A 23,280-nucleotide genomic window follows, 5' to 3' on the forward strand; every position below is an offset into this window, starting at 1 on the left:
GGATTCCTCACATCGTACTGTTAAGGAATAGAACATTATAACCTGTCACACAAGTCTCTTTCTTTGTAGAACGTCTACTGTTTACACTTTCCACGCGGATGAATATGTTCAGGTGACACCTTCACGGCTGCCGGGACTCGTTGTTTAAATAGGCAGTCCGTGCGGTTTGATTGGATGCTTCTCGTGGTTCTATAACATCTGCTGCTGCACGATCACAGGCGGTTTGTCAGCTGACTTCATGCAAAAGTACTTACGGTTCAGGGTCATAAAACCACTCCTGGGACAACCAAGAGTTCATCATCTTGGTTCACTTTTATATGTAATGTTATATACATTACATATAAAAGTCAACTAAGATGATGTATCAAATGACCTACTTAAGTAAAAGTAGCAATATCACATAATAGAACTACTCCACTGCAAGTTAAATTCCTTCTTTCCAAATGTTGACTTAAGTAAAACAATGTTGAGCAACTTAAAGTATCAAAGTGAAAGTACTCACTATGCAGAATGGCCTCTGCCAGTGTTATGTTGTACTGTTGTATTATTCATGAATTAACATGTAAGCGGTACTTTAATGTTGTAACTTGGCTGGTCAGCTAATTTTGACTACTTCACATACTGTTGGGCATCGTATTTAATAAATCATCATATCATTGTTATGCAATATTTTAATCTGAAAATTAACTAGTAACTATTATAAATGTAGGGAAGTAAAAAGTACAATATTTTCCTCTGAAATGTAGTGGAGTAGAAGTATAAAGTAGCATAAAAGTCAAAAGCCTTTCTCTCGTCAAAAGACCTGGAGAAAGTTATCCATGCTCTTATCTCCTCCAGGCTGGACTATTGTAATTCTTTTCTATCACGCCTTCAGTTGGTGCAGAACTCTGCAGCGAGACTTTTATTTCACCGATTTTAAAATCACTTCATTGGCTACCTGTAGAGTACAGAATTCATCTTAAAATGTTATTTGTTTTTAAGTGTTTAAATGGCACCGCTCCAGTTTATCTGTCTGACCTGCTGCTGCCCTCTACCCCACCTCGCTCACTACGATCTCTCGGCCAACAGCTTTTAGTTGTTCCAAAAACAAAAATGACGACCCGGGCCGACCGGTCCTTCTCTGTCGCTGCCCCTAAGCTCTGGAACAACCTTCTCCTTCATATTAGGTTGTCATCCGCTTTACCAATGTTTAAAAGTCGTTCAAAAACCTATTTCTTTTCCTTGGCCTATCACCTTTGATCTTAACATGGCACTTTTGTGTGATTTGTGTCAGTTTGTCTTGATTTTAATGTCACTTACTGTTGTTAATCAAGTCTTTGTTTGTATGACTGCTTATCTACTGTATGTGCAGCACTTTGGGCAACCTTTGTTGTATTTTAAAATTGTGGTATATAAATACATTTTGATTGATTGATTGATAAAATGGATTTGCTCATGTAAAACACAAGTACATCAAATTTATACCACAGTACTTCGTTGTCTTGGTATCCTCCATCAACGCTGTTTAAATCAAGAACCACGATGGAAATCAGTCTCTGACCTTTTTTGTGTTATTGTTGACATTTTGTAGATATGTGTTACCCGTGGTCCTTCATCTCACTAAGCTAAATTAAATTTAACTAAGCTAAGTTAAACTAAGCTAAGCCAAGTTAAACGTAACTATGATAGGCTAAGCTAAGCGAAGTTAAACTTAACTAAGCTAAGCCAAGTTAAACTTAACTATGATAAGCTAAGCTAAGCTAAGTTAAACTTAACTAAGCTAAGCTAAATTAAACTAAGCTAAGCCAAGTTAAACTTAACTATGATAAGCTAAGCTAAGTTAAACTTAACTAAACTAAGCTAAGCTATGCTAAATTAAACTAAGCTAAGCCAAGTTAAACTTAACTATGATAAGCTAAGCTAAGCTAAACTGTATTTGTTAGATGAAGTATTTATTTTGTGTTTCTTCCACTGGATATATACTCACCTTTCAGACTTGTAATGGATACGAGGTGGTGACGTCGTGTCGTCTTTGACCGCTGTAACAATCTGCATCACTAACAAGTTTCACGTCCAACTTTATTTCAAAGCACAATTCAAATACAACTTTAGCAGTCTGTCTTCTTAATCTAAAGCTGATGTTAAAAAAAAAACATGGCAGTGAGAACGATTATTAATTTGGTTAACTCTAGTTTGGAAGATACACACAGAACAGATATGAAATCGTTATCACATCACTGCTATGCAGCCGTCACAGCCTCACAAGGTTCAGTATTCTTGGTCTTCGTCATCATTTTCAGAATCGGGGCTCATTCGACCCAACTCCTCGTAATCCTTCTCCAGAGCTGCCATGTCCTCTCTGGCCTCAGAGAACTCTCCCTCCTCCATACCCTCACCCACATACCAGTGAACAAACGCACGCTTAGCGTACATCAGGTCAAACTTGTGGTCAAGCCGAGCCCAGGCCTCTGCAATAGCAGTGGTGTTGCTCAGCATGCACACGGCCCTCTGGACCTTGGCCAGGTCTCCACCAGGAACTGCAGTTGGAGGCTGGTAGTTGATGCCAACCTGTTGAGGCGAAGAGAATGATCAGAAAGATGAAGAATGTTTAAGCGGCACTTCCTACCTTCACGAGGTTACTCACCTTGAAGCCAGTTGGGCACCAATCGACAAACTGAATGGAACGTCTGGTTTTTATATCTGCGATGGCAGCGTTGACATCCTTAGGGACGACGTCACCTCGGTACAGCATGCAGCACGCCATGTACATGCCGTGACGAGGGTCACACTTGACCATCTGATTGGACGGCTCAAAGCAAGCGCTGGTGATCTCGGTCACGGTCAGCTGCTCGTGGTACGCCTTCTCAGCAGAGATGATGGGCGAGTAGGTGACCAGAGGGAAGTGGATACGTGGAAACGGGACCAGGTTGGTCTGGAACTCCGTCAGATCGACGTTGAGGGCACCGTCGAAACGAAGGGAAGCAGTAATGGAGGACACAATCTGACCAATCAACCTGTTGAGGTTGACGTAACCAGGACTCTCGATGTCCATGTTGCGACGACAGATATCGTAGATGGCCTCGTTATCCACCATGAAGGCACAGTCAGAGTGCTCCAGGGTGGTGTGGGTGGTCAGGATGGCGTTGTAGGGCTCCACCACAGCGGTGGACACCTGGGGAGCTGGGTAGATGGAGAACTCCAGCTTAGATTTCTTGCCGTAGTCGACAGACAGACGCTCCATCAGCAGAGAGGTGAAACCAGAGCCGGTTCCACCTCCAAAGCTGTGAAAGACCAGGAACCCCTGAAGGCCGGTGCACTGGTCCGTCTGATGGGGGCGACAGAAGGACACCACAGACTGTTAAAGAAATAGTTTAGCAAAACTTATGCTCAACTTATTCTTGCAGAGAGTTAAATGAGAGGATTGATATCACTCATGTCTGTTAAATAGATATGAAGCTACAGCAGGCAGCCTGGTAGCTTAGCTTAGCTTAGCTTAGCACTGGACTGGAAACAGCTAGCCTGTCATGCTAGCCGTTTCCAGTCTGGACAGTCTGGACAGTGAGAGAGGATCCTCTCCTCTAACTCTCTGCAAGAAAGGAATGAGTGTAATTCGCAAAATGTTGAAATATTGCTTAATGTAGTGCAGAAAGTTCACATGTTAGCTAATGTATGAGCTTTAAGTTCATACAATGAAAATGTGATTATTGTAAGAGCATCTTTATTTCCACTATTAGACTTTTAAAAAGTAATCTGGAGCAGAACAAAAAATGTCAAAACCAAACAATGATGATGCTTATTACCAGTAAATTGCCAATCAGGTGTTTATCATTATTGGTGTCACTGACCATTTTACGAATACGCTCCATGACTCCATCAATGATCTCTTTCCCGACGGTGTAATGGCCTCGAGCGTAGTTGTTGGCTGCATCTTCCTTTCCAGAGATCAGCTGGTCGGGGTGGAAAAGCTCTTTGTACTTTCCAACTCTTACTTCATCTGAAAAGAAAGTTTCCATCCAGAAAGGTCAATAACGTGGTTTAACTTAACAGACCGGATGAGTTATAGTTTCTCTTGACCTCTTCAACCATATTGAATTATTGATGGTTCCATAATTGATGTAGCAACTCATGACTAACTTTGCTTTTTTTACCCTGAATCTGAAGACTTACAAAGAATGGGTTGTTGTATTTGAATGTTTTGTATATTTCATACAGTGTGGAGCCCAAAAACAGACAACATAGTAGGTCATCAAACAAGTAAAATACTGAAAAACTGATTACATTGATGAATAATACAGGACATACATGTCAATATGTGCCCACCTCATTATCATATAAGCAAAATAGGAAATGTTTACTCAGAAAAATGTGAAGAGATAAATGATTAAAGGATAGTTTCACCCTTTATCCAATCAGGTACCCTCATGAATATAACAGATTTTTGCTTGCTTTTCCCGACATCAAATATTGTGAACCTATATCCTTTTAATGTGCAAAATAAAAAAAGACAAAGAAAGATAAATACAAAAGTAAAATGATTTAACTTTTGATTTATTTGAACAAACTGGAGGTTAAAATAGAAAAATATAAATCTTCATTTGTCTCTTTACACTCCACTATCTAACTAAATATTGATGCCTTCAGTTATATAACCTTTTACTGTGTGTTTTGTCGGGATCAGAAATATATATATGTATGTATGTATATATATATATATATATATATATATATATATATATATACACACACATATATATCACAGAAATGTTAAATGTTAGATAACTTGTATTTGAGCAGATTTTCATTGAAAATGTGTTGTGTTCAAAATCTCAAACATAAATTGAAGGGACATATTGTCCTGTCTAAAATCAATCTAATACTCTACTCTGCAATTTGCTGTTTACACACTACGCTTCTGTAAATGTTAGCCAGCACTGAAGAAAAGGCAAAAGGAGTCACCGGTGCACCGGTTGCTTGGATACCAGTGTTCCCATTAGTCGATACCTGCATGACCCGAGTGGATGGAGAAGCACTCGCACTAGACGACCACACATGAAAGGCAAACGGGAACGGTGATAAAAATAGAGATAAGGAGGACAGAAATAAGCACAAACACAGGACGACTCACCGACCACGGAGGGCTCCAGGTCCACATAGACGGCTCGAGGAACATGGCGTCCAGAGCTCCCGGTGTTGAAGAAGGTGTTGAACGGGTCTTCGCGAGAGTTCTGTGCTGCGGGACTGTCCAGGAAGACGCCGTCAGGGCCGACGCCGTGCTCGAGGCAGAAGAGCTCCCAGCAGGCGTTTCCTATCTGGACTCCTGCCTGGCCCACGTGGACGGAGATGCACTCTCTCTGGACAGAAGGAAACAACAACAGGTGGAAGTGAAGTTTTTAACATAAAAACATACTGTGAAACAATCCCTGTGGTACTTTTAGTCCCCAAAACAGGAATGGTTTGTAAGCACAGCCATCTATTGCAAACATAAACCTGAATGAATTAGAATAATAATGATGGTTGAATAAGAAACTTTTTTTTTTTTTCCCTTCATATTTTGAAAGTCTAAATGCTAACATGCTAATGTAAAACAGGTATAATGTCTATGGAACGCAGGGGTTCTCAAGCTTCTGTTACTTAAGGCCGGCTTCTGATTGTTAAATCTAATTCTGAGGACCACCTTCCCAAGTAAATGACAAAAATATATATATACTGTGCTGTAAATGTCTTATGCCTCTGTCAGCCGTCATGACAAATATACATTTAAATAAATAATAATAATAATATACTGCCATGAATCAGAATTGAGGGTTTTTAGCGTGTTTCAGGGTCACATTTCCTCACCAAAGGCTTTGGAGCTTTGAATGGCGCTTTTTATGTCACTTACTCTGAGGGAACGTTAGCTAACTGAGGCAAAACACGTTCGACTTTACCTGATGATGTGTTGTGATGTTGGCGTGGTGATATACAAATGTTTACTATGATTTTTATTCTTGAATCCAACCATTTGGCAGTACCTCTGTGGTCCACTAGGTGGCGCTCTGAGGCCCATCAGTGGATGAGAAGAGCTGATGTAAAAGCGTCTTAGTTTAACTGTTAGCATGCTAATACACGTACAAGTATACAAGTACAGCTGATTGGGATGTCATTAGTTTTGCAGGTATTTAGTCATTGACATGTTAAATACATTTAAAGTTTGACCTGATGATGGCGCTAGAGGAAATGTTAGAGGATTCTCTTGGCACCATGAATATTGAGGTAAATTTCACGCGATCAATCCAACAGTCGTGAAGTCTTTTTAATAAATCACATACATGATAACCTACTGGTGGAGAAGAAACTGAAATGGAACTTACATTTTTATTCAAAGTTTTGTAAAAAATTCAATTCAGGTTAAAGAAAAAATCAAGTGAGTGAAATTAGATCGGTGAAATTCAGATACTAGAGTCATAAATACCAAATTAGATGTTTTTATTGCACCACACGCAATTCAGTTGGTTATGGAATTTACATAATTATGGACTTTTCTAACTTCTATATTCATCAGCTGAGTGTACACAAATGTAAAATGGTCTGATGATTAAATGTTATGAATGGTATTTGTGTTCTGTTTTTACATTTAATAATAGTAAACACATAACTGCTGTAGGGTCCTCCAGCAGTCCTGTTTGAACATGTTGAGAATTTACTTTTCCCTGAAGGCAAAGATGAGGTTGATGTTGCTGTTGAGTGATATGTGTAAGACATGAGTCTACACTTACAAAAAAAGAAGAAAACAAAACATCCAAAAACTTGAAAATGAGAGGCTCTTCTGAGGGTCTGAGGATGAAGATGAAGATGCTTTGGGCTCCCAATGCTTTGACTATAAACTCATTATTAAACTATCAACGCCCAAAGTTCAAGATGTATAAATAATCCTTTCAGAATTCAAACTTGTGTAGCTGTTATGTATGTTAACACAAACAATTCTCATTTTAAATACATGCCTGCAATCCATGCTGCCAGAGGTTTGGTGAGGCTTTGGATAAAACTATCTAGCATAGACTTCCTCTGCGGATAAAGTAGTTAAAACTGGTGCAGATTTCAGAAAAAAAAGTAAGATAAATGTACTGATGATGCAACAATACCAAAAAAACAAACTAATAATTTCTTTCCACATTTCTAATAAATTGTAATTATCTTACCATGTTTGCTGCGGTTTAGTCGTCTGTCCGCAAGGCTCCAAACAGACCGAGACCTCCCTCTGCACTGATCCGGGACCAGTATCGTGTCTCCACCGACCAGCGCCGCTCTGTCCCGCTCTTTGTGCCTGCAGACAGACTCACCCGGTGCGTCTGAGTGACGGCGGTGCTTCTCCAGGCTCAGGAAGAGAAGGGGAGGGGGGGATGACTTTGACTTTCCTCTCGCATGGAGCTGCTCCTCCTCAAAATGTTTGTTTTAGTCCCTTTGTTTTTGGGAGGTCTTGTAACTGGAACAAAGACAGAACAGTTGGAGAGAGAATTCACATGTTGGTTCAATGAGAAAACAGATTGAAGTGTGCTGTGAGGTCAGAATGTTTATGATGTCGTGGTAGACGTGAAGTTCTGAAAATCTAATTGTGAAAATTAATTGAATTGGTTTTCTTGTAGTATTTGAAAATATGTATCATTCATGTGCTGCGTTGTTATTACTGATGCTTTTAAATGTTTAAGTGGGACTAATGACTAATCTAAGCTCCATAAATCTTACTACTGTAGTTCAATGTAACAGAGCAGCATGTTTTATCAGGCGATAATACCTTTTGGATGATATGTTTAATCTTCAAGGTAACTAACTTTAGCTGTCAAATAAATGTAGTTGAGAAGAAATATGAAGTATAATTAAATGGTAATACCTCAAATTACACTTAAGTAGATGTAATTAGTATTTTGCTGATATCATTAAGTTAGCAAAATAGCTTCTATACAGATTTCTGTATATTAACCTGTTGTGGCTTTAATCCTGAAAACTGTACATAAAACAGAAGATGGTGAAATGTGCTTATTCTTTTATTATTTGGTGAACATGTAAAGTTTTCCTTCTATCAACAGAGACATACTAAACTTCTCCTGTTGGAGAAATTTAAATTGTGACCTGAAGATTGTGCCGGATGAAGCGTCAGAGGATCACAAAAGTTAAGAGAGTTTATTCTGAAGGGAACATAAATGTCTCTACCAAATTTCATTTCAATAGTTGAGCCACAAACATCAACCTCATGGCGTCACACACAGCCGTCATCAGAAGGCTGATTAGTGATCAGTTCTCAGAGACACAACACGTCTGTACCTGGTTCAGTTTGTTGAATCTTCTGCTGCTCCGAGTGGCTCGGCGACTCGTCTCATGTGGATGTGACTCAGCTGGCGACGTGTGAAGCGAACACACACGGCGGAGTCTCTCTGCATCACTTATCAGGTGTTTACAGACGGAGAGCAGGAAGCGCGTCAGTTCTCAGTGTGTTTATTCACTTCCCAGGCAACAATGATATCAGGACTCCGTGTCCCACAGGTACATTTCCCGATTTATAAGCGGAGGAAGAAAAAAAATAATAAAAAAATCACATGCACCTCATACTTATTACTTTTGTGATTTTTTTTTTTTAGGGACAAAATAATCAAAGTCAACTGGTACAATTCAGTCATTTTCTAAAACAATATTGATCTCTAAATATATATTTTGAGAGCAACGATAAGTATTAAACCTCCCGTATGAAAGCGATCTAAAAGCACTGTTTACAGAAGGAATTACAAAAGAAAGGGTTGAATTACTGACCCGTTAATGACCTCGCGAAACGCTAAATGGAGTACACTCGATAATAAGCCAATGTACCGTAACTGTCGTCAAAGTCACGTGGGAGGCAACACGGATGTTCACTGTTTGATGTAGGCCAAAGTCATAAGGCATATAGCAGCAACCGGAGTCTAAGTCGACTCCTTTCTTTTTCTGTTTTTTGTGATGAGTAGAAATATATTGCACTTTGAAGACAAACTGAAAAAATAATCTCACAGGTGTAACGACAGCAACAAGTACCACCGAAGAGTCATGCAAGTGGCGATGGGCTCGTCGGAGGCCTCTTTTGAGGTGAAACTCTACCAGCGATGTCCGTCTGTCGAAGGGTTCCATCAGATAAGGCAGCGCAAACTGCTGCACCTAGTCGGCTTTTTTTTTGAGAGTCCCTATTTGCATACTGGCGAACAAACATCTCCCTTTGTTTGGCTCTGTTTTTAGTGGCGTTTTAGTAAAGTCTAGCTGCCTGTCCTCCCCCGTCTGCTTCTTCCTCTTGCGGTTCTTGGCAAAGATCACTTTTCTCGTAGAACGCAGACGCCGGCGTCGCATCGCTGCGTCGCCATCGAGGTGACGACCTCCCAGGAGTCGACGACCGGGTCGTAACATTCAATGCTGCTGAGGAGAGAGTTCCCATCATACCTAGAGGCAGAGAGATGTGAGACAAACAGAGAGTTTTTTTTCTCCTGTACATTATACTGGCCATTAAGAGATCCCTTTCTGAGGAGCTTTCATATACAACAGTGTATCTGAAGCTGAAATACGAGTTAGAATAAGCAGGTGAGGATCTTCCAAATTGCCTCTTTTTGTTAGTATCCTCTCACTGAAGCTCAACGGGAAATAATGTCCAGGGTTACTTGTGTTCACACTGCAGGAGAAGTGGCCCAAATCAGATTTTTTTTTTTTTTTTACACATGTGAGTCAGATCAGAAAACTCTTCTGTTCAGCTTGCACCTTGGCCAGTAAAAACAAATAAATCTCTTATCGCCTCTAAATGCTTTAGATAAAAGCATCAGCTGAACAAATACAATGTAACGGGACTCCGGCATTTATGTTACAAAGTAATCTACCAGGAATGTGCCCTTGCATGTTTTCGATTGGCCGATGACTTGCCGGGTCTGGGTTTTTCCCTCAGCACGTGAGATTCACTTAGAATAAAACCCCGTCCTTTAAACCCAGGGCCACAGAGAGAGAGGGACATCCCGTCTTACCCGGCGATGGCGTAGAGACGTCCTCTGAGGACGGTTGCTCCTACGTAACACCGGGGCGTCGTCATACTGGCTACGGTGGTCCAATAGTCTGTTCTGATGTTGTAGACCTCGACGGAGTCGAGGTGTGAAACACCATCAAAGCCTCCCACCACATAGATGTGGTCGTTGAGTAAAGCCACACCAGCGCCTGAAAGCAGCAGGGAGGTCTCAGACAAACGGCAGCACACACGGCGAGCTGGAATATTTCACTGCATTCTGTTTTCTTACCTACCTGACCGCTTGGTGGCCATAGGTGTAACACTTGTCCAGTGGCCCGTGTGCGGGTCGTACCGCTCCACTGAATTCAGGATATTCAGTCCATCATATCCACCTGTGAGGAAATACACGGAGAAGTGTAATCGACAAGTCTATTGACAGATTGACTGAATTCTTCAAGCAAAAAAGCCAAACATTCCCTCTTATCAGCTTCTCGTTTGCTAGTATTTTCTGCTTTTCTTTGTCTTATGTGATAGTGAATTAAACATGTTTGGGTTTTGGAGGATCGTTTAGGACAAAACACGGACATTTTATTCATCCTATACCTAAGGAAATGGTGTTGGGCATTTCTCACAGTTTTCTGACATTTTATAAACCAGACGATTGAGAAAATAACTGTCAGATTAATTGATAATGAACATAACCCTTTTTCCACATTGGTTCAATAAGAGCTAGAATTAAGATGGTTAGTCAACTACCGTATTGGCCTGAATAGAAGCAATATCTTTTTCACAATTCTGAAAAAAAAAAAGTTTACTTCTGGAGAAATTAATTTTTAGAGCTTCCAAGCGCCCGACAGATGAGAGCAGGAAGAGAATGTGAAGCTACATGAATCCTGGATTTATGTTCGCTTTCATGGTATCATTTCAAGGCTAACCCAAACTCTGACCCTTCTCTGTGGATTAATATCATCTCAGGGAAAAAGTCTCAGTCAAAGTTAGAAAACATTTTCTGTCCATACCTAGACAGTATATAAGTCCACTCGCCACCACTAGACCAGCGCCTTCTCTAGCCGTCTGCATATCTCCCAGCATGCTCCACTGGTCAATGTTTGGGTCGTATCGCTCCATGCTGGTGTGACGCCGGCTGCCATCGAAGCCACCGGCAACATAGATCATGTCTGTCACGAATAGAAACAAAATATGACGCACCTTTCCGAGAGATGAGAAACCACACAAGATGGATGAAACAGAAACACGCTTCACCTCCGAGCGTCGTGGCTCCGGCGAGGCCCCGGCGCACATTCATGGTGGCGACGGTGTACCAAACACCGTCCTCGTCCGCGGTGTAGTCCAGGCACTCCACGGAGCTGAGCCTCGACCGGCCATCGTAGCCTCCGATCACATACACCCGGTCGTGGAGAGACACCGTGGCGACGTAACGCCTTTTCCGTGCAATGTTCTGTTCAAGACACACCTGTCTGTATTAACCAAAACCCACTGGGATCAAAACAAAAAGCTCTGTTTGAAATATTCAACACTTACAGGAAGGGAGCTCCATTCTTGTGTTTTCGGATCGTATTTCTCAACTATGTCTATTGGCGATTGCTGGCTGCCAAACCCGCCTATAACCAACAGGACTTCTTTGGCACCTGCAAAAAAAAACAAACCCCCCCACATAAATCACTTTTACTATCAGTGCTGATTACAGAGTAGTTATATAGGAGGCAAGCTTACAGCGAAATTGCTTCTAAAAAAAGGATTCCCACCTAATCTAGCTTGTGTGCGTGGGCCCTGCATCTCACTCCTCAGCTCCGGTCTTAAGTGGAATTTCTTGGCTTCATCAACAAGGTCTCGACACGGCAGGCTACACCGAATGAGGGGCTGCAACATGTCGAAACGCGCATAATTATGGTGGCGGCTGCGATAAATACTTTCAACATATAATCCAAGCTTGGCGTGCGAATACGTCGTCGCATTGGCTCACCTCGGCATCGATGACGTCTGTAATGTAGCGGGGGGTCAGGAGCGGCATTCGGACAAACTCCAGCATGTCCGGCAGGTAGGGCTCTCGCTCTTTCCGGTTGTGTTTGACCCAGTTCAACACGGCTTCAAACACGGGCTCCTCTGAGTCCACCTGCGTACAGACAGAGGAGTTACAGCTACTTTCAAACCTGCAAAAATCCACATATTAATCAAACGCCTCGCTGACAATCTGCAGGTTAAAAGATGTTGCACAATATTCATTTGTGACGCAACCCCTCTTGCAAAGACACAACGAGCAACGATGCGGTCTGCTGAGCGTGAAAACAAGCCATGAATTCCTCACACGAGGGAGAGGACGCCACGTTTTACCGAGGGCAGATTATGAGTGACAGTGATTTCCATGTATGGTCTCGATTTATTCTTAAAAACAACAGAAACTACGAGAGAGATGTGATGATCCATAAATCATCTGTATGGTAATAGCTGTGTTTACACAAAAGCAAGGTGTGTGGTTGGAAACAGGAATTTCCTGAGAACAAGGGCAAAGTTAAATCAGGCTTTCTTCACTGCAATTTCATTGTCAGCTAAATCCACAAAAGTGAAAAGAATTGGGGGGGGGGGGGGGGGGGGGGGGGGGGCTGACTGAGACTGCAGCAGGTCGGTGCTTGCTTTCCTCTTTTCACACTCAGTTGTTTGAAAGACAATGCGAAAGCTGTGAAAGTCAGTTGACACTAAACTATTTTAGTCAAGTTGCTTTTCACACATGTTAACACCAATTATCACCATGACAGTTATGGTTTCAGGTATTTCAAATATCATAATAGTTCTCTAACGTACTCACTGACAACACATCAAGCAGCCTCCACGGTACAGCCGACAATAAGGTTTAAAACGGCCGGTTCTCATACCTGGATTTCATCGCATTTTATGAGCTTTTCAACTTCGGTCTGGCTGAGCAGCATGAACTCCTCGTGCTGAACCACCTCAGAGAAATGCTTCTGGGAGAAGAGCTCGGCCGCCTGCATCAGGTCCAGGCAATTGTGAGTTTCTGCAAAGTCACGAATACCCAGGCAGTTGGTTGGATCGAGCTGACCCTCCAGAAAATCACAGCATGCTCGTTTCACCCCTGAGGAACACAAAGACACATTTGATCAAGTCATTCAACAAGTTGAGACTTTTTAAAATAACACATAGATGCAACACAGAGACCTGTTTTATGATAATACCCACCACAGAGGTGAGAATAATTTGTTACATCACCTTTTTAATACTTCTAAAATAGATAGAAGGATCAACCAAATATGAAGGATTAATTCATTTAAGTTTTAGAGACTTTTTATTTGGGGAAACTGAATGAAATGCTTGATAAGTCCTGCAGATACACTCTGCCTATACTCACGACGATATCAGCTATCTTGAGCGCGCGCGCGCACACACACACACACACACACACACACACACACACACACACACACACACACACACACACACACACACCTCAAATAAAAAGGTACGGCCGGCACGTCTGAACCTACCTTTGAGCTGCAGTAAGCACGCTGCAGGGAGCAGTTCTTGTACGTTCTCCACCGTGACTAGCACCGTCTCCGTGTACACAAAGTCCAACAAGATCTCCATAGTCGCTGCAGTGAGCCCCTGAATGTCCACAAAAGACTTCCCCTTCTCTGCAAGCTGCAGAGCCACAAAAAACAGAGTCAGGTATCGATGACGAGAAACAGCTCATTGAGGGATTAGTAAACTGCATTGGGGATTGTCTACAAGTGTCTCGCTGTGTTGTTTTAGTTTGTGTTTACTATCTATATCTCGTCATCCTGATTGTCTTTACTGTCATTTTACTTGTTGGTCTATTCAACGTCCACGACATCTGTTGCATGTGTGAAGTTGCTTCCATTTTTTCCCTGTTAAAGTTCATTTTTGGGAAAGATTTTCCTTTCTCTGAATCGGGAGGCAAATATTGTGGACTGCAACAATAAAAATTGACTTGACTTAGAGACTCTCAGAGACAGAGAAGCCCAAAAAAAAGGAGTGAAAAACCTTTTCCATGCCTGAGAATAGATGTCGTTCTACTCTTAATTCTATCAATTCTTATGCAACTTTCCCCGTAGAGGTAAACAATGGTCACAAGTCAACATATTTCTAAAGCACTCAAAACAGCTTCGGCATTACCTCACTGGTGAACATGGCACAGAAGTAGTCACTGCAGGCGGCCAGGACGATCCGGTGAGCGGGAAAGTCTGTGTTCTCCACCCTCAGAGTGATGTCACAGAGCGTGTTGCTCTTGCGAAGTGAGTTCATGGCATTGAGGATGGATTTGGCGTGGGAGTTGGTCATGATGTCTTTGGGAGCCATGCTGCCCTGACAATCTCTCAAGGATCTCAAACTACTCCAGGAATCTAAAATAGATAGATAAGCTTTGTTGAGAATGATCGTCACAACACACATTCATCACCACCCTTCACTTTATAACGTGAACATGCAGGACTTACTGTATATGTCTGTATGTGTGTGTGTGTGTGTGTGTGTCTTAAGATTCAAGCTTGTGTTGCATGCTGACAGAAACAATGGATATTTTTTTTTAGGTGTGACAAGTTAGAAAGCCCGAGACACAAAGATGCAAAGTATATTCAAGTACTGAACTTCAGTACTGTTTTTGAGATATTGGTGCATAATTTGAGTATTTCCAATTTGTGTGATTTCCTATTAATTTTAGAGGATAATATTATACTTTATAGCAATTTATGTAATTTGTCTGATAGCTGTAGTCAGCAGATTAAGATGTTTTTCTTGCAAATCATATGGAAAACTAATAAAAACAATGTCAGTACTTCAGCAATGGGACTTTCAATTTAGATACATAAATAAATAATAACAATTGAGTGTTACTTTACCGACATTTTTGAATGCAGGACTTTAACTTTGAATTGAGTAATTTGGTATTGTGGTATTGCTAATGCAACTTACCGTTAAAAGATTTGAATACTTTATCCACCACTGGGAGGCAATAACTATAGCTACACATTAGCAAGCAGCAGCCAGCGACAGCTGAGGGCTAACGCCAACGCTAGACAACAACTAGGAAAACACAGGCACGTAAAGTGAGCCGACGGCCAGAGGACAACATATGAAGCGACACACACAGAAGAACTTGTCAAGGATGTGTATAATACCTGTCGCAGCAGTAACGCTGACTCAAAACGTCTAGCTAAGTTGCGTTGCTAGCTAACGTTAGTAGCACCAAAGTCCCTTGTCCCAGCTCCTGCTGTCAGTCACACTGTGTGGAGAGAAGCCACTGAACTACAGCTAATCCATGGTGACCTGTGATGGGTCACACTGTGCGCCGCCTGCTCAAAGACATTTAAGTCTAAAACGCCCCCAAAAATAGAATCATATCATCACTGGCACGAGTTTTAACCAGCTAGAACATTTCGTTGAGTAAACTGCAGCAGGTCACAGCAGCAAGAGACTCCACAGATTGGACGTAAACAGACCATTACGTGAGGGTACGCGCGCGCTCGCGGAGCCGGACGCGTCACGTTCCATACACACATACACACATACACACATACACACACACAAGACGGCTTCCGCTCGTGCTCGCTGGTCTGCCCGTACGGCTGCCGTTAGAATCGGTAAAGTGACTGTTTCTCACGAATAAAGTTACACAATTCTGGTTTTAATGAGGACATTCAAATCCCGATGTACACCCGGAAAACCCGGGGCGGATTATAAACTCTAAAAACACACACAAACACACACGCACGCGCGCACACATATACACACACACACACACACGCACACACGCACGCACGCACGCACGCGCACGCACACACACACACACACACACACACACACACACACACACTGCCCTTTTTCAGCCACCGGCGGCTGCACGGTGTGGGAGGAGCCAGCGGCGTGTTTCCGCTAACACCAGGCCGACAGAGGTAACACGGTAATCTATGCCGTCGTTCTGAGAATTACAGGATATTGACGGAACAATTAGCAGTTACTGCGGGACGGTGTTAAGAGGACAGCTTGTTTAACCGCCGGGGAGCTGCGGTTGTACATTTCTGGAGGAGAAGAAGAAGGAGAAGGAGAAGAAGAAGAAGGAGTGGCAGCTGGACTGTCAGCAATGGAAGCCGAGTTTCGGGAAATCGATGAAAACGGGAGTTGGAACGCCATCTACCAGGTAGGACCTCTCCGGCACAATCAAGGTGGAAACGGACTGTTAGTGGTGCTTTACTGGCCGCTTTTTAGGCCACATTATAGCCGGTGCACACGAGTGTGCAGCAGCGGGGCGACCGTTTAATGTTTGTTTTAAGTCCGTGTTCCGCCTGCTCGGATCAATCCGATGATTGATGTGTCTGCCTGGGTCTCAAACACCCCCCCCCGTCTCCATCACCAAACTGTTATTGTACATTTAATACAAATTGCACATCGAGTCCGTGTTGGGGGAAAAAGTAGTCCGATCTTTTACTTGAGTGAAAGCAGCAATTCCACAGTAAAATACATATTGTGTTGCAAGTAAAAGTCCTGCATTCAAAATCTTACACAAGTAAAATTGCCAAAGTGTTATCATCAGAATATACTTACAGTACCGAACATTAAAGTACTCGTCCTGTAATAATATGTAACCGGATTATGATTATTGATGCATCAACGTGTAAACATCACCGATGTTGCAGCCGGTACATGTGGAGCTAATTTCAACTACTTTATATACTTCTGGGTAGTTTAACCTATAATTATACATCATAATACATTAGTTGGTTCATATTCTATATTTATAACCGGAATCTAATGTAAACAAATATATGTAGTGGAGTAAAAAGCACGTTATTGGCTTCCAAACTGTAGTGGAGTATAAGCAGGTTATTTAGGCCGAGTGTGAAATGTGAATACTCAAATAAGGTAAAAGTACCTCAAAACTGTACTTAAGTGCAGTATTGAGTAAACGTACTAACATCACTGTCTTGGACTCTTTCTCTATGGTTTGTCCAGTTTCTTGCACAACAAAATCCATTAACTATAACTCAATAACTCTGTGTGTATCAGGTGTTATTATTATATTTCTTACAGTCGTGTGGGTGCATTCAAATGTTCATCACTCCACCCACACATGACTATGACACTTTTAGGGGGGGGTTGACATTTTTTTTTTTTTTGTCGTTTTTGTTTTTAGAATTCATAGAAATGTTTTCAATAAAGGAAGCATCACACACACACACACACACACACACACACACACACACACACACACACACACACACACCCACCCCCCTTTCTCAAGATCCATTACAGTGTTCAGCTTTAAAGCATCTAACAGCCATGGAGACACAGTCTGCACCATGTTACATCAGGCCTTTGATGTTATGTTAATGCTACTCTACTTTTTTTTTTTTTTTTTTTTCTTTTTTCTGCCACAGGAGATTCGCCAGCAGTCATGTGAACTCCCGTGCAAAGTTGCCAAGTTGCCCGAGAACAAGAATCGGAACCGTTACAGAGACGTCAGCCCGTGTAAGCAGCTCTTCTGTCCCACTGCACCGACCGGAGCCGTTTGCAACGTTTGAAACGTTCTGACCGCTCGGTAATCTGCTGGCTCATGTTCAAACATCGGCCGGCGGTGACTTATTGTTTGAAGTTACAGCAGCAGCAGCAACAGAGTCTTCCACAGTCGAGTGTTATACAAACAGCTTACTGCTGTTTGACCTCAGTCATTTGAAATAACACAATGTCAGTGTTACACAATAGGCAGAGGGTTGCATCACTGGGGATCGACGTCATAAAGGATGTGACTTCCAGTTCAGAACTTTTGGCCTCTTTACTGTGACTTTGTTCTGGTTGTTGATGGCACGTGTTGGTACGGCAACATAATAATCGGCTTTAATTAAAACCAACTTGTACCGGCTGGCTTTTATGCGATCAGTGGCGTTGAACGGCGTCGGTGTGAATGTACCGAGTCAGCTCAACGCAACGTTTGCTCCCGTGTCCCCGACTAGACACTGACAAAAAAAAAATACTACTTATTGTCTCCTCTCTAATCATACATTGTGTTCCTTCAAGCACTTTGTAAACATAAGAAACATTTAAGTACATTTCATTGTTATTATATGTATGTAATGCTCAGCTAGCCCCACAGAACAGGTGTGTCTTCTCATGTGAGAATAACTATTCAGCGTAGTGTTCAGTGTTTCAAATGAATCCTTATTCACCAGGTTGTTGTTTTTTCTTTTCTGCAACGTCACAATTCAGCTGAATGTTGTTTCCTCTTTTTCACGCTGAATAATTTATGCAAATGCTTACTGTGTATGTGCCGTCAAGTGTGTAAAACATTTGAAAAAGCTGTATCCTGAAACTTGTGCGTGCCGTTTTAACTTTAAAACGCCTTTTTCCGCGAAGAGCGGTTGACGTCAAAGACTGACTCGTCACGTGTTCCCGGCAGCTGCGTCGGTCTGATCTGTCCTCCCCTGAGGTTTTGTTGTGACATGTGGGAAACATAGAAGCTTATTTTCACGTTTTTTCTTCTTTTCGTCCTCTCCTAAGTTGACCACAGCAGAATATGTCTGCAGCTGGGAACGAATGACTACATTAATGCCAGCCTAATAACGGTAGAAGAGGCACAGAGGAAGTATATCCTCACTCAGGTAAGGAAGCCTCGGCACACTCCTCTGTACAGCAACCATCCACCCGCATTCAGAAGTCATACCTGTTGTTGTTGTTGTTGTTGTTGTTATTATACAATATTTATTTATACTTGTGAACAACCATGATGCAAGTTTTGAGTCATGCGCGAGGAAATGGGCGGTAGTGTGCTTTGAAGCATACGAGGGAGGACTTCACCGTGAAGTCGGAGAGAAACGGAGAGAGATTTATCCTGCCCTCATTGGTGCGTATGGGGGCGGACAAATTAATAGGAACACCTGTCGGTACAACGCGCCACGAACTACATCCTCCAAAAATGTTCATGAAGTTGACATCTGGAGAACGGTTTCAATAAAAACAGATTATAACCCCCGTGACGTTTAGATTTTTTTTTGCAGCTGTACTTCAATAAACTTGAGCGTGAAAACATTTAACCAACGGTTTACAACACAGGCTGGTTATTAATGCACGAGTCGATGACCTAATCCTCCTGTGGGAGCGCACACGTGGAGGCTGGCGTACAGAAAGATGATAAATGGCAGGTGTGATAAAGTCACATTTTAAAAATAATCTTCACGGGAGGAATCGGTATGCTCGGCGATAACAAATGCTCTTTAAATAGACTGTTTTCATTTAGTCACGCTGGGAATGAAATCCTCTCTTTCAGGGACCCCTTCCAAATACATGTGGCAACTTCTGGGAGATGGTGTGGGAGCAGAGGACCCGCGGCGTAGTGATGCTCAACCGAGTCATCGAGAAAGGATCTGTGAGCGGTGGCTTCTTTCCTCACGTCGTCACTCCATTGTTTGCCCCCATGACATCATTTGCTTTTGGGTTATGTGTAATGTGCCCCCCCCCCCCCCCCCCCCCCCCCTCCCCTCCTTTGTTTTGGTTTTAGGTGAAATGTGCCCAATATTGGCCACACAGAGAGGAGAGAGATGCTGTCTTTGAAGATGCCAATTTCAAGCTCACCCTCATTTCAGAAGATATCAAATCTTACTACACAGTCCGTGAGCTGGAGCTGAAAAATCTGTCGGTGCGTTTAAAGTAGACACGCTTTTAATACTCCGTCCTGGTTTCATTCGTCTATGATCTTTTTTTAATTTTCCCTCGTCTTTATCTTCCTTTACAGACTAACGAGACTCGTGAGGTTTTACATTTTCACTACAACACCTGGCCTGACTTTGGGGTACCAGAGTCTCCGGCCTCCTTCCTCAACTTCCTGTTCAAGGTGCAGAAGTCGGGTTGCCTGAATTCCGACCGGGGACCAGTGGTGGTGCACTGCAGCGCCGGCATCGGACGCTCCGGGACCTTCTGTCTCGTGGACACGTGCCTGTTGTTGGTCTGTACAGAGCTCTGCTAATAGGAAATCTTGATGTCATACCTACTGTATCTGTCTGTGAACTAGCTGTACAACTCCACAGTTCTAGTTCTGAGCTCAACTTTGACGGGAGACTGTTGTGTACTCAGTGTTTTTGCTGTATTTTGTGTACTCAGTGTTTTTGCTGTATTTTGTGTACTCAGTGTTTTTGCTGCGTTGTGCAGATGTCCAGCCGTAAGGACCCGTCTTCAGTGCGTATTCGGGACGTGCTGCTGGAGATGCGACAGTATCGCATGGGCTTGATCCAGACAGCAGATCAACTTCGATTCTCCTACCTAGCCGTCATTGAAGGGGCCAAGTACATCAAGGGGGACACTTCCCTGCAGGCAAGTCCTCCCTCCTTCAGTTCCGTCTCCTTTTTTTCAATTTAAGGAATTCATCGATTGGGTATTATGTTAAGTGCAGATTGTTTTTATGAAAGTGTTTTTTTTTGCAAATAAAAGGATTTTGTTTTCTCTCAAGGAGTCCTTGAAAGAGCTCTCAAACGAGGAAGAGGATCCTCCAGAGTTCACCCCCCCGCCTCCTCTTCCTCCTCCCAGAGACCCTCAAAACGGCAAAGTTGAGCCGTCCTTCTTCCCCGAAATTGATGAGGTCATCCAACAGACGGAGATCCGCAGTCTGGGGTAATCATCCAAATAATGTTCAAAATGTGGGAAATGTCCGATTGTGCTAACCTGGCATCATTTGGTCTAACGTCGTCCCATTTACAGCCTTATTAAGCAGCATCTTATCAAGTGTTGGCTCAGATGTGTCGGCCGTATTTTCACATTATAAATATTTAACAACAACTAATCTCTACTAGTTGGTGTGTTGCAACACGTTGTAACTAGGCTACGTTTGAACTCTGAAGAGCTGGTGCGACCGGCTCCAGCTTTGTCAAGTTTATCCACCTAATAAAACCCAAGTTGCTTGGGGGACATTAAAGCTTTACTCTGCTCTCCTCTGCTCAGGTCCTCACAGGAGCCGGAGCTGCGAAAGAGGACCATCGCTGCACCCGAGCCTCCTCCTGACGGTGCCGATCAGCTCCATGGCCACATCGGAATGGAGGATCACGGGTCCAAAGCGCCACTGAAATCCCAGCAGCAGGAGACGGGGGAGGAGGAGGAGGAGGAGGAGGAGGAGCAGGAGTTGGCCGAGGCGGTGGAGCCGCCAAAGGAACGCTCTCCGGTGCCGGGGACGTGGTCCCCTCTACTAACCAACGTGTGCCTGTGCACGGCCCTGGCTCTCGGTGCTTACGTCTGTTATCGAGCCTGTTTCCACTGATGTCCTGTCCTTCCTCCTCCTCTTCCTCCTCCTCCTCCTCCGTTGCTCTCTTCTCTCCACTGACGTCGCAAAGTGGACTAGGCTGCCAAATCGGCCTGCTTTGACTTTTGGGTTTACTCTACGAGTGAGTGGATTATTTGGACTTCAGCAGATTCAGGTTCGCTCGTTTATTTGACAAAAAGCAAGTGTGAAGGGGGGGGGGGGGGGGGGGGGTTGTGCTTGTTGGGAATAACGGGCCGCCAATCCTCATCAACCCACCCAAACGTTCTTTCAATACGTCATCATGAATGCTCAGGGCCTTAGTTTTTCACGGGTCGCATCCCAAATATACGTGTGCCGACTTAAACACAGACTCGACAGACGACGCGTGTCTGTTGAGGAAACGGGGTGTTTTCACTGAACCGGGATGAACGGCCTGTCAGCCCATTTTTTACTCGCGTCTCCTCTCTTATTTACCAAATGACACTTGTATGTGTTCTTCCATTTTAACCCCTTATTAAGGTGTCCGTTAGGATTTCACTTTTTTCTTTTTTTTTCCCTCTACCTTTTTCTTTGTTTTCGCGTACCCAAATGATCAGAAATCATAGAGCCAGATTTTTGAGCAGAAACCCTTTTTTTGTTGTGGTTCAACATTAACCCCGACAGTAAGCTGAAGGATGTGAAAGTAAGAGGGAAGCAGCCCTGTGCCACTAGATAAGAGATGCATGCTGGGGGCGGGCATTGAATTATCTGTCCTCACTGGTGGCCTGTGTAGGTCTGCAGGAGGCCCGCTGATTGAGTGTGTGTGTGTGTGTGTGTGTGTGTGTGTGTGTGTGTGGACATTTGCGCGAGTGGTAGTTAGTGGAGCTTTCTACTGATGCTTGACTTAAATCTACTCGGTGAGAAAATATTAATGTAACATTGTTCAGTACCTCAGATGTGAGACGTAGACTGAGTTGCCTCCTGGTAATTGATTCCCTCTGTGTTTTCTCTCCCCGGTGGCTCAACAGTGACACAGAAAAGTCTTTTTAAAAAACAAAATGGTGCAGAGGCACAGGGTGGTTCGTCTCTTTTCTCCATTCGCTTGGCATTCACAAATCGACGGTGGGGAAGATCTTGCCAGGAGAATGTGTAACATAACCTGAATGACACTGTTGTATCGTTTGTTTTTTTTAAGTGTTAAGTTACTCTAGAATGCCAGCTTATTGAGACACAAAGTAGCTAACACCCAACTCTTTTTCGCCAGCAATAAAACATACTTCATAATGTGTCGCCCTTTTACGTTGTCAAACTCTCGGGTTTGAATGGGGAACCAGGGTCTTTTGAACAAAACCAAAAACCAAACACCAGCACAGGGATGAAAACAATACACTGTAGCGATGAACCGTTGTATCATGGCGTGGCCCTGAGCTGGCAATATTGTTTTGTATGATTACATTTTTTTTATTTTTTAGCATGCTGCATTTGTGAATCAACAGGTTTGTCCTAAGAAGAGATTAGCTAAGCTGCTAGCATTCAGTTTACCTTTGTGACTCGACAAAGTTCAGTACACGAGTCCGACTGCTGTACTTTTCTTTAGAATGTATAAACGTCCTCAACAAGGACTCACCCTTATTAGATATATATATATTTTTTTTCAAATCAGGTTTCAATGTTCTGAGTTATTATTTTTATTTTTTTTTGTTCTGCTTAAGCAAGGGATTAACTCTCAGCACCCGTGCCGCCATCGCACCAGGTTTTCCTGTTTTTCTACTTATGCTGAGCTCAAAAACATGTATTTTTTTATTTACATTTGTTTTACTTTTTAAATAAAAAAAAAAACTAAGTCTACTGTTGAGTTGTGCAGGTTTGTCCGACGCGTTTACATCTATAACCTCATTCTAATTCTCACTACGGTAAGAACTGCTAATAAAATGTCATACATGACTGTGTGTGATGGTTTATAACCGATACGTAAAACATTAGTACATGATTTATTAATAATTCATAAAGCCAACATTAGTTAAAACTTATAAATCCTTTACAAAGGGTACAATAATATCTCTACGGATGTGTT

At 42.7% G+C, this 23,280-nt stretch overlaps 3 protein-coding genes across 5 annotated transcripts; 1 reads left to right on the forward strand and 2 right to left on the reverse strand.

Moving 5' to 3' along the window:
- Positions 1 to 2,040: 2,040 nt before the first annotated feature.
- On the reverse strand, positions 2,041 to 7,248 carry tuba5 (tubulin alpha 5). The gene is made up of 5 exons (XM_068733854.1): positions 7,158 to 7,248; positions 5,105 to 5,330; positions 3,825 to 3,973; positions 2,624 to 3,304; positions 2,041 to 2,547 (listed from the first exon to the last, which is right to left on the reverse strand). The coding sequence occupies exons 1-5, from the start codon at positions 7,158 to 7,160 to the stop codon at positions 2,248 to 2,250; spliced, it is 1,359 nt and encodes a 452-aa protein (XP_068589955.1). The 5' UTR covers positions 7,161 to 7,248; the 3' UTR covers positions 2,041 to 2,247.
- Positions 7,249 to 8,432: 1,184 nt separating this feature from the next.
- On the reverse strand, positions 8,433 to 15,448 carry LOC137889805 (kelch-like protein 12). 3 transcript variants are annotated; one of them, XM_068733851.1, is made up of 12 exons: positions 15,130 to 15,448; positions 14,129 to 14,355; positions 13,480 to 13,633; positions 12,853 to 13,070; positions 11,946 to 12,095; positions 11,728 to 11,842; positions 11,504 to 11,610; positions 11,225 to 11,420; positions 10,981 to 11,139; positions 10,255 to 10,353; positions 9,984 to 10,170; positions 8,433 to 9,414 (listed from the first exon to the last, which is right to left on the reverse strand). In XM_068733851.1, the coding sequence occupies exons 2-12, from the start codon at positions 14,309 to 14,311 to the stop codon at positions 9,288 to 9,290; spliced, it is 1,695 nt and encodes a 564-aa protein (XP_068589952.1). In that variant the 5' UTR covers positions 14,312 to 14,355; positions 15,130 to 15,448; the 3' UTR covers positions 8,433 to 9,287. The 3 variants fall into 3 exon arrangements, with proteins under 3 accessions (XP_068589952.1, XP_068589951.1, XP_068589953.1); XM_068733850.1 differs by lacking the exon at positions 15,130 to 15,448 and adding an exon at positions 14,924 to 15,111; XM_068733852.1 differs by lacking the exons at positions 8,433 to 9,414; positions 15,130 to 15,448 and adding an exon at positions 14,924 to 15,112 and having other exon boundaries at positions 10,023 to 10,170; positions 10,251 to 10,353.
- A 421-nt stretch (positions 15,449 to 15,869) lies between these two features.
- Positions 15,870 to 23,054, forward strand: ptpn1 (protein tyrosine phosphatase non-receptor type 1). The gene is made up of 9 exons (XM_068732990.1): positions 15,870 to 16,148; positions 17,386 to 17,476; positions 18,503 to 18,603; positions 19,269 to 19,367; positions 19,500 to 19,637; positions 19,734 to 19,943; positions 20,147 to 20,308; positions 20,445 to 20,605; positions 20,933 to 23,054. The coding sequence occupies exons 1-9, from the start codon at positions 16,092 to 16,094 to the stop codon at positions 21,243 to 21,245; spliced, it is 1,332 nt and encodes a 443-aa protein (XP_068589091.1). The 5' UTR covers positions 15,870 to 16,091; the 3' UTR covers positions 21,246 to 23,054.
- Positions 23,055 to 23,280: the final 226 nt, after the last annotated feature.

The sequence above is a fragment of the Cebidichthys violaceus genome, unplaced genomic scaffold, assembly GCF_023349555.1.
Source record: "Cebidichthys violaceus isolate CVI_PGR_0920_01 unplaced genomic scaffold, fCebVio1.0.p SCAF_6, whole genome shotgun sequence".
Lineage (NCBI taxonomy): Eukaryota > Metazoa > Chordata > Actinopteri > Perciformes > Stichaeidae > Cebidichthys > Cebidichthys violaceus.